Below are 10483 nucleotides of genomic sequence, written 5' to 3' on the forward strand. Positions count from 1 at the left end.
TCATCCAAGAGTAGGTGGTGCCTAAGAATGTTTTAAACCTATGTTTTGGCAAGGGAAGTTCTGTTGATGCTTTGGTAACTTGGTTTGAGTTTTTGCTTTGTCCCATTAAAATGCTGATGCTTAAAAGAGCTCCCAGTTACACTGTTTGCATCTCATCTTTAAAACTAGGTGGACCATTTTAGTGCAGAGAATGGAAGGTTTGACAGAACTTACTTTGTTGTGGTCGACTTTTATTTACAGCACGCTCCTGTAGAGCCAGAAGTGTCTCAAGCATGTCATCTATTTGAAAAGTGCTCTAATACAGTACAATGCACTATTAGTTGCCTAAGGTCGTAGCATTGGGGACACTGTGGTCATGTCCTTTTTGGATTTTTTAGTTAAATGATTTGTAGGATGATTCTAGGTATGTTTATACACATTTAAATTTGACAAACAAAATTCAGCACTCCACCTGAATTTTATTCCTGTTACTGCAATGCTTTATTTTATGGAGCTGTGATTTACAATTAATCTTTGACAAATTGGTAACCTGGTACTTGAATAAATGGAACATAGAGACAAATGTTGTAGGGCCGTAATTTTAGTTTGGACTTGGAGCTGAAATGGTCGACAGAAAAGGCTGTAATGAAGCAAAAATGACAAAAACAAATCACTGGTTTCAGCATCTCAATTGTGAGGATAATCTGCTTTTCTGTGTTGGATCACTGTAAATTGAATATTTTAAGGTTTTGGACTGTTAGTTGGACAAACATTTTAACTTTTTTAAGATGTTACCTTGTGCTCAGGGAGACTGTTAACATTGATCCGGGCGGTTAGTTGTGTTGAGTTTATGAGCAGTTGTTGGGTTTCTTAACTGTCCCAATCAGGGACCTTACATGACCTTTATAGAATTACTTAGTCCATTAGTCGATCTACAGAAAATTAGTTGCCAGTCATTAGAAAAGCTGCAATCATTCTTTGGTTTCAGCTTTCCCATGTGAGTATTTACTGCATTTTTCTGTTTTATGTCATTGTAATCTGATTATATTTTGGGTTTCGGACTTACGGTTGAACAAAACGAGACGTGAAGACTTCAGGGAACCGCGGTTGACATTCTCCTGAGTTCTCACACATTTTTATAAACAAAACGATCAATTGATTCATCAAAAACATGTAAAATCGAAAATAATTTAACCTAAACAGTGGGTGTTTACGCATTATAATAAATAGTGAGTGTGTTCTTAGTTAACTGTGTTTGTAAAGGCCAAAGTCAAAAGGAAACGCCTGAAAACTAATGTAAACTCAAGCGTCTGCCCGCCAATCTACATGAACTACACCTCCAATGATGCAGCGCCCCCCCCCTTTTCCCCCCACGTGGTTGTCTCCGACCAATGGGAACTGTCGTTACAGGCGCAATGCGGTTGTCGGGATGTAAGGAGGAATGGCGACGGTCGACACGGTTTTGGACGCCAGAGTAGAGCTGAATGTGACCAAACAGAAGCTGAACACAGGTAGTTTAAACATTTGCTTTAAAAACACACACAGTAACATCGTGTGTGCTGCGGGTGGTGTGTCTACAGCGAGGTAGAGCGGCATTTTAACATACATGATACATTTAAAGCATTAACAAAGCATTTGAACTGTTATAGTGAAGTCAAATTGTTAGCAAAACTTAAGAAAGCAATGTGATTTTAAATAAAGTTGAATGCAATTTTGATTGTGTAAAAAAAACCAGACTGATTATTTTTTTCTTAGTCACTTTACACGCACTGTATGATACATGGATGTCACTTTATATTACTGCCATACTGATATTATATTGGTACTGTACATACAGTACTAGTACTCATAGACTGTATGATTCTACTGCTCTGACTCCACCTGGTTTCTCACTGATTAAAACCTGTCTACATAGTAGGATTTATATTTATAAGTATTACTACCGGTTTGGAATCAGCTGTCATGTTGATGTTTTCCTTCTTAACTTCAATTATTGCTGTTTTAACAGAAATATTAAAAAACAAAAAAACAAACAAAAAAAACCCAGTAAAATTCAGACATTTGAAATAGATTTATATACTATATAGTGGATGTCCTCACAGTGTTGCATGACGGGAAAATAATGTTAGAAGACCCACGGTAATTATTGAAGCACAACAGATATGAGGTGTCTGTTATTACTCAGCTCATAGTATGTTCAGCTGCTATTCCAACAGTGCTAACCCGACACTAACCTTCTGTTTATACTGTAAAATTTAAAGAAGAGCTTTGTTGCTTTGCAACACATTTCCTGTTACTTCCTGCTTGTTATCGGTTGCATTATTGTGCACTTGACACTGAAACAGGAACCTGTTCCTATTTTAATTTTCACACATTTTGATGTTAAGCTTACAGTGTATTTTACCAGTGACTGCTGATTTCTTTTCTCTGACTTCTTGTTCTTCTTAAGCTGTTGCTCAGAGGGATCTTTGTCTCTTTCTGCCCTTTCTCAGTCCGGTTGAGCCATTGTACAGCGTTTGGTAAAGAGGGCTTTCTACAACCTAAAATCATCAAAGACCATTCAGACATAGAGAGTCCTTTCAGACATCTGACTGGACTCAATCAAACGTTTGTGGCAGGAGATTACACAATTTTGAACGTTAGTGTAGGTACATTTTTCCTGTTATCTCCAAAGAAATGTATTGTTTCTTTTCCCTCTTTTCCCAGGTTTCAATCCCTTCACTTCCAACTGAACTGTTAGTGACAGAGAATCCAAAAAATGGAAACAGAAGTAACAGTGACCACCTCATCGAGCGTGGTCTCATCCTCCGCTCCGCAGACTTTGACCGCCCAGGCCAATCTGGCAGCAAAGCAGAGAGACAGCAGAAAGACCACACCCACGACTCCCGCCTTCCTCTCCAACCTGGGGAGGGCCACCCTGCGGGGGATCCGCAAGTGCCCGCAGTGTGGCGTCTACAATGGCACCCGTGGGCTCAGCTGCAAGAACAAAGCCTGTGGGATTTCCCTCAGAAATGCTTCTGCGGCAGCGGGCAGGAACAGCAAGAAATGTGCGGTGGAGGTGGTGAAAGTGATAATAGACAGTGAGGAGAGAGTGGGGAAAGAGCGTGAGGGTGGAGGAGACCTGGGCGGCGGCTCCGGTGGAGGCGTGCAGGTGTTTTCGGTGTGTCATCGAGGAAGAGGAGCCACAGCTACGCAGTTGGGCTTTGTTGAGCTCGTCCCCACTGATACGGCTATAGCGACAGGTGACGGCGCCACGCTGCTTACCCGCATCAACCTGGGCCGCTGCTTTTTGCCGTCGTGCAGGCAGGGTCAAAGGTCAAATCAGGGCGAGACAGAATCAGCAGCAGCCAGTTCAAAGCAGTCCTCAGACAGCCTCTGTGTCCACATCAAGCAAGCCATAGAGTGCCAGAGCCGTGCGACGCCGCTGACGTTAAAAAGCTCCGTCCTGGAGGGTTTGCAGGCCTCCATTCAAGCCAGGGAGGAGCTGTGGAGGCTGGCCACAGAGTCTCCAGGGCCCCTGGTGCAGCGCGTCGCAAAAGACAACATGGTGGTGAAGTGCCACTCATGTTCCCAGCATCCTCTGGGGCTGCTGCATCTCACTGTGGGTGCAGGCGGACTGTCTGGGATTTCAAAGAGCGAGAGAAGGGGCCGAGAGCAGCAGCAGCAGCAACAGCAAGCCGTCTTTCACTGTGCCTGTCAGGTCAGCAGCAGAAGAAGTAAACCTGGTGTCGATGGAGCCGGTGGATCCACCAACTCTCATCCTCCACCTCCCAGCGCTGTCACGTCACAACCCTGCCTTCACTTCTACGCCTGTGTGTGCGCCTTTGCAAGCGATGAGAAACTGGCGTCAGAGTTTGCTGCTTTCATCAACTACACCCCCAGTGGTACAGTAACTGAGCCTGTTGGTTTCTGTCAGTTTCAACCGGTTTGAAAGGAATAGTTCACGTTTTGGAAAACGCGCTTATTTGATTTCTTGCCGAGAGGATAAGAGTCTCCACTAACCTTTCCTAACGATATCGTGGTGATGACCGGAATCAAGGAAAGTCACTGTTCCCAGCCAAGAAATGTACTAGAACCTCAATTTGTCATTTTCGATTTTTGCAATTTATATTTTTATTGAAACACTTTTCTCTCTCCCTCTAAAGAAACCACCACCCCCCTAGATCACTTTCTGACGAATCATAAAACTGGGACATGCACTCAGTTGCCAGTTTATTAGGAACACCTATCTAAAACGAATGTAGTCTAATATAACATTACTGCAATAAATCCTCCCGTTATGAGGGTTATACAGTTCCGTTTTAGAGAGGTGCTTCTGTTATTTCGCCTGCCCTCATTGATATAAATGGGGTGGACAACATAATAGAAACAGTTTAACACAATGCAATTTAACAGCACCACAAACAGCAGCCTCCAAAATGATCATAAACACACCTCTAAAACAGTATAACCTTCATGAAGGGAGGATTTATTGCATGACTCTTTTATTAGACCGCTCTAGTTTTAGCTAGGTGTACCTAATAAACTGGCAACTGAATGTGTTTACATCTAATCCACCCTCCTAGGACTCCTGTCCTGATCTTAACATCAGGTCCCGAATATTAATCCACAAACGTGGAAAAAAAAAAAAAAAAAAATAATCAAAGATTCTTAACATCAGTAACTCCTACGCTAACATTTTTCAGACAAAAGACTCCAGAAGTAAAACTTTTAAGCCAAGCAAACTATTTCCCTCCGTTTCCAGTCTTCTCCCTAAGCTCAGCTGAGCTAATCGTCCGGTGGCTCCACTCTCAGCAAGAAAGACAAAGAAAATATATAGCATATTTCCCAAAATGTCAAACTTTTTCTTTAATGTACTATTTGATTTAATAAGACCTGTTGCTTATAATCTCTTTCTCCGTGTTCTTCCTTTCAGGTGTCCAGCAGAACGCTACCAGTAGACTAATTAGTCCCAGTGAGAAGCCTCTGCAACAGGCCGGACCCGTCAGCTCTCATCATAAAACAAAGAAACTTCGCCTGGATGAATCTCTCTCTGGTGGTTTCATCATAATACCTCATGAAATATTTATCATTAATGCAGGATGATTCTCCAAAGCATGTTTGTCTGAATCTTCCACTGTCCTCCCTTCTCTGTCTCTTTGTCTATCTTTCTCAACCTGTTGTTCTTTCAATTTCCTGCCTCCGTGTAGCCCCCTCGGTGGCCTCTATCTCTGGGGCGGGGAAGGAGGGAGTGTCAGCCTCCGGCCTGACGAAAGCTGGTCAGAGGAAAGCCCCCTGTGCTGGTGGGCTGAAGGCTCCAGGTGCTGCCTGTCTGCCCTCCCTGCCTTTTCATCTTTCTGCTGCCTAAATCTGTCTGTTAAAGAGCCTTACATCGTCTTAGACATCTGTCTCTATCTTTATCATCCCTCTGTCTAATCCTGCAGCACTAATCCTGAAAAGAACAGGGCCGCACTGTGGTGGACACAGAGCATAGTTTAACATTTAATTTGAAAACATTTCCAGGCTTCTTTAATTAAAGTTGACAGGCAAAAGATTAGCAGACTTGAAATACTAAATAACTGGTTGCTGGGTGGTCCACTTAGAAAGAAAGAAGATAATGAATGAGTGTTTGTTGTGTTACTTGATCGTCTAATTTGTGTGTTTTTTATGTCTCAGGGAGTACTCAGGTTGTGGATGAGCGCACAGTGGCGATGGGCTTCCAGCAGTGGCTGGCCAGCGTCACAGAGAGGATCCACCAGGCCATGCACTACCAGTTTGATGGTAAACAGCTTACTAGGTTGTTCTCTTTGGCACCATATCCAAAGTTGATGTAGTGGAAGAATCCTTTAGTAATGATTTAATAACTTCTGTAACATAACATTAATCAAAGGAATAAGGCATACTTTTTAGGACATAATGCCTTTAATACTACTACTTTATTAGGATTTCCTAAATCAGTTGTAATACCTTTCATCAATCAAATATTCTTCTACTTCAATATTCTTTCAACTCAGGAGGATTCATGCTTTATAGCTCCATATTGAGACCAACTTATGGGTGGCCGTAAGATTGTGTTGTGGTGGGGCGTCCTCTAGCTCACTTGGTAGAGAGCGTACCCCATGTTGGCTAAGTCCTCGCCAGCGGTCCGGATTCGAATCCGACCCGAGGCCCTTAGGTCAACCCCCCACATTCCTTTAATAAATGAGAGAGAAAAAAAATGATTTCTTACAATCTGGCAATCCATAAGTCTTACTTATGGCTTACATACTGATATACAAAGCCTTATTAACTGTTTTTTTGCACCTAAACCTGTAATTGTCTTTGGGTGACTGGCCTTGGTCGCCTGTTGCATACAGTAATATGTTGTTGGTGTTGTTCCATCAGGGAAACCACAACCTCTGGTGTACCACATCCCCCAGGAGTTCTTCACCGCTCTGCAGCAGCGTCTGTCGCTGGGCTCCAAGAAGAGGAGGCTGCCCAACTTCACAACAGGTGGAACATCATTCACCACATGATATTAATTATGTAATTAGACATTATTAATAAAGTAATTCTTATCACACTTGTGTGCCTGTAAATCTGGCGCTACAAGTGTTTGTGCTGCGTCACACCCAGTTATCCCACGGAAAGTAACTAAGTACATTTACTCAAGTACTGTACTTTAATACTATTTTTACGAATTAGAATATTTCCATTTTAGGCTGCCAGGCTTCTACTCCACTACATTTTGGAATCCAAAATTGCACTTTTTACTTCATTACATGTATTAGAAAACTTTAGTTTACTATTTTGTAGAGTTTATCAATAGAAAGTATAATCAACAAATCGTCTCTCTCTCTCTCGGGCTTTAAAATTGTGACAAAGCATTTTACACTATTTTAATTTTTATAGACCAAATCACACCTTGATTACTTGAGAAACTAGTTTGATTGATAATGGAAACAATTGCTAGTAGCAGCAGATGAAATACTTGATCACCTAATCTCTCTTTCTCTCTCTCTCTCTCTCTGTGTGTGTCTGTTTGGACGTCAGCGTTTGTGAGAAATGATGGACTTCCTCTCGGCTCTTTCTCCAAGTACACCTGGCACATCACCAGTCTCATGCAGGTCAAACGCATCTTTGACACCTCAGAGGTAAAAACACAATTCCATTTTCAATGTTTGTGCCCCTGGCTTTTACAGTTTCAGGTTGATCTTTTGAGTAAAACCTCTCTGAACATTGTTCTCTTACAGTCAAGCTGCTAGAAAGCAGAGAAGATATGAGTTGATAAAAGTGTCCGTACATTAAAATTTACACCATTCTTACCTCTGTACTTCCCTCCACCTCGCTGTCTGTCCACCAGTTGCCTCTGGAGCTCTCTCAGAGTTTTGTAAAGAACGTCGACGGCTCCTATTCACGTTTTCGCTGCCCCGAGCCTCCGCCTGAACAAGAACTACCAGACGGATACAGGACAGATCGGCCGCAGGCCATACGACCGATGGAGCTCCGCACTTTCCTCAAAGTCGGTGAGTGACTTGTTTTCAGCCACGATATAGCACCAAGAAGTCCGCTGTATATTCACACTGTTGTATCTGTGCAGGACCAGCAGATCAGAAGGAGGTCAGTCCGTTTGTGATCGAGTGGATCCCAGATGTTCTCCCTCGCTGTCAGATGGGAGAGCTCCGGATCAGCTTTGAATTTGGCCACCAGCAGAGTGGTCAGCCGGAGAACTGTGAGAAAACGAGTGCGGCAGAGAAAGGAGGTCGTAACAAGTCGGACTTAACCCAATCCAAACACAAAAAGGCTGTTGACATACTTCAGATGGTTGTCTAAGAGTAATCCGTGTCAACACCTGCAACAATGCGTTTTGTCATGACAGATATGGATGAATATATAACTCATATTTACATGTACTGTATGTGACTTACCTCATATATCCATGTTATATTATGCAATGTATGGATTATCAATTGCCATGTCATTTACGCAGTACAGTATTGATCAACAGTATTTTTAGACAATCTAGTCTGTAGTGGAGCACTCGTCATAATGCATTTCCCTTAAAATATTTATGATGTCAAACTCACAAAAAACAACAAAAAAGGAAGTATATTTTAAAGAGAAATATCTATTTTTTAAACACATATGTCCTATACATTTTTTTTTTAACTAAAGACAGAGCATACAACCAGAAAGAATGTAAAGAAACAAGCATTTAAAACAAAATAAGAACTTTGTTTTTATCAATTGGTGACACATTGCGACACAAGACAGGTTAACTTTATCCTATTACCTAACTTTTCCTAAAGGTGTAAAAACCTGTGTTTTAAAACTCTCAAAGAAAGATTTTTGTTTTGCTATGTAAGCATTAAGAAAATAAAACACATTTATTGGATAAAATGTCTTTTTATTGCCAAAGATAAATAACCCTCTTATAGAGAGATGAATGGATTTTCTTGATGGATGACTTTAGTTTTTTAGTGAAATGTCTTCGCAACTATTTGATGGATCGCCATGAAATTTGGATCAGACATTCATTTTCCATTTCAGAATGAATGAATGTTCACATCAGCTTCAGCTGTAATTTGTTTGTAGTGCTAATTAGCAAATGTAAGAAGATAGTGACCATGGTAAACATTATACCTGCTTAGAGCCCCCCCCCCCTGCTGGCCTCAGAATAAATTGTGGTTTTAGTGGTACAGTGAAATTTAGAAATAATATAATTCTGGATTAATGCATGCCCATAGACTGTATAAAGTGAATGTCATATAAAGTGTTTGTCACGCATGCTTAACGCTCATTGGCCGTTGCCCCGCTGCAGTTTGATTGGCCGTTTGCCAAACTGGTGTCCTCATTGGCTCGTAGTTGGCAACCGTTAGTATTTTAAAAGCTAGATGTGGTCAGTCACCATAAAGGATGTGGATTATCTTCTACAGAACACTAGCTAGCTAAAGTTTTTAGCTAAAAAAGAAGAGATTAAACACCTCGGTGTCCACCAACCGCGAAATCTTGTTATAAAATAAACCTCTGCTATCAATAATTAGATATAACGTAGAGTGCTTCTCCAGGACGAAATGGCTAATGTTAACTGCTAGCTTGTCAGAGAAGACCTTTTTTTCGTTTCCCGCCGTGTGTAACGTTAATTCATCGGAGGGGATGGGTCTTGGTCAAGAACAGGCTTTCAGCATCTCAAGCATCTTTCTGAGAGGATTACCAAAACATGAAAGCTGCAGGACAACATCTAAAATTGGATTTAGCTAGCCCAGGTTGACAGCGCATACAAACATGGAATTGAGCAGCAAGCTGTGGAGAACAGGTATGTGCCCAGCCACATTATCACCTGTGTTAAACTGTGTGAAATAGGGCGTTATGTCGAATTGTAAAATTGTGTAATTTTCTTGTTTTGTTTATATCCAAAGTAGTTGTTGCCCGACCATTTTATTTCCACCTAAAATCGCCACTGTAACGGAACCAACTAAACATCAGCATGTTAGCTGACGTTAGCATTTAGCTCCTCAAAGCAGTGTTGCATGCACGTGCTCCTCGGATGGTCACATTTCCAAGTTTAGTCCGGCAGTCCAGAGCCTTTGGATCAAACGAAAAGAGCACCAACATTTGAGCACAGGGGCATCGAGGGGATGACCTCTCTGTCTGCCGGAGCCCCACTGCTGCGTTTGGCCCCTGGGGGCCTCAAAGAGGGCTGAGAAAATGTGTTCGATCAAACATTCAAAAGTACCATCTCAAACCAATCTGATATGAACAGGCAGGTCACACCAAGTACTGAATGGCCCCTGCCAGACAAATTATCCGCTGCAAAGGGCCCGGCAGACACCAAAAAAGGGCTCCTCAGATATGGCTTAATACAGTGAAATACAGTCCCAAACATATATCGATTCACCATCCGTACATAATGAAAGAACCACATGACACTAAAAAATGTGCACCATAATTTAGGTTAGTTAAAACATTGGCATTAGAATTACTCATTTAGAGTAATTGATTAAAGGGCTATAGCTTATTTCCTGGGAAAGAAAGATTAACTGCAAAGTTCAAAGTTATATTGTATGTGTTACTGTATATAAGTATAATTACTGTATAGTTACTGTGTTAAAGTATAAATGCTCCGAGTCAGTAAATCCTTTTCACACTTCACACGCAGAAAATATGTCTGGCATGCTGATGGTTGTACTTTGTGGTGGTGCACAATTGGTTCAGAAACAGTTTGAAGTGGTACTCAAAACATTTAATCTAGGTCAATTGTATGATATTGTATATTGGGGCTGCGTTTGAGGGGTGTCTGGCAGGCCCTTTGCAGCAAGTAATTTGTCTGGCATGGTGATTTTTGGGTTCGGTGGGATGTGCTTTTTCATTTCAAGGTGGTTTCATGTCGTACCTCCTTCATTTGATTTTGGCCATATCTGAGGAGCCCTTTTTTGGTGTCTGCCGGGCCCTTTGCAGCGGATAATTTGTCTGGCAGGGGCCATTCAGTACTTGGTGTGACCTGCCTGTTCATATCAGATTGGTTTGAGATGGTACTTTTTGAATG

The 10483-nt window shown here is 41.7% G+C and overlaps 1 protein-coding gene across 1 annotated transcript; it reads left to right on the forward strand.

The window, feature by feature from the left end:
* The first annotated feature begins 287 nt into the window (after nt 1–287).
* On the forward strand, nt 288–8166 carry c14h2orf42 (chromosome 14 C2orf42 homolog). The gene is made up of 8 exons (XM_031317502.2): nt 288–1490; nt 2686–3863; nt 4895–5014; nt 5635–5739; nt 6343–6450; nt 6991–7091; nt 7301–7463; nt 7538–8166. The coding sequence occupies exons 2-8, from the start codon at nt 2738–2740 to the stop codon at nt 7768–7770; spliced, it is 1956 nt and encodes a 651-aa protein (XP_031173362.1). The 5' UTR covers nt 288–1490; nt 2686–2737; the 3' UTR covers nt 7771–8166.
* The last annotated feature ends 2317 nt before the right edge of the window (nt 8167–10483 follow it).

The sequence above is a fragment of the Sander lucioperca genome, chromosome 14 (genome assembly GCF_008315115.2).
Source record: "Sander lucioperca isolate FBNREF2018 chromosome 14, SLUC_FBN_1.2, whole genome shotgun sequence".
Taxonomy (NCBI): domain Eukaryota; kingdom Metazoa; phylum Chordata; class Actinopteri; order Perciformes; family Percidae; genus Sander; species Sander lucioperca.

Excerpts from the sequence above, each read along its gene's own strand:
- c14h2orf42 (XM_031317502.2), top strand. The coding sequence starts at position 2,738 with ATGGAAACAGAAGTAACAGTGACCACCTCATCGAGCGTGGTCTCATCC. Across the intron at positions 3,864-4,894 it reads CATCAACTACACCCCCAGTG|GTGTCCAGCAGAACGCTACC; the intron begins GTACAGTAACTG and ends TCTTCCTTTCAG. Across the intron at positions 7,464-7,537 it reads CCGCACTTTCCTCAAAGTCG|GACCAGCAGATCAGAAGGAG; the intron begins GTGAGTGACTTG and ends GTATCTGTGCAG.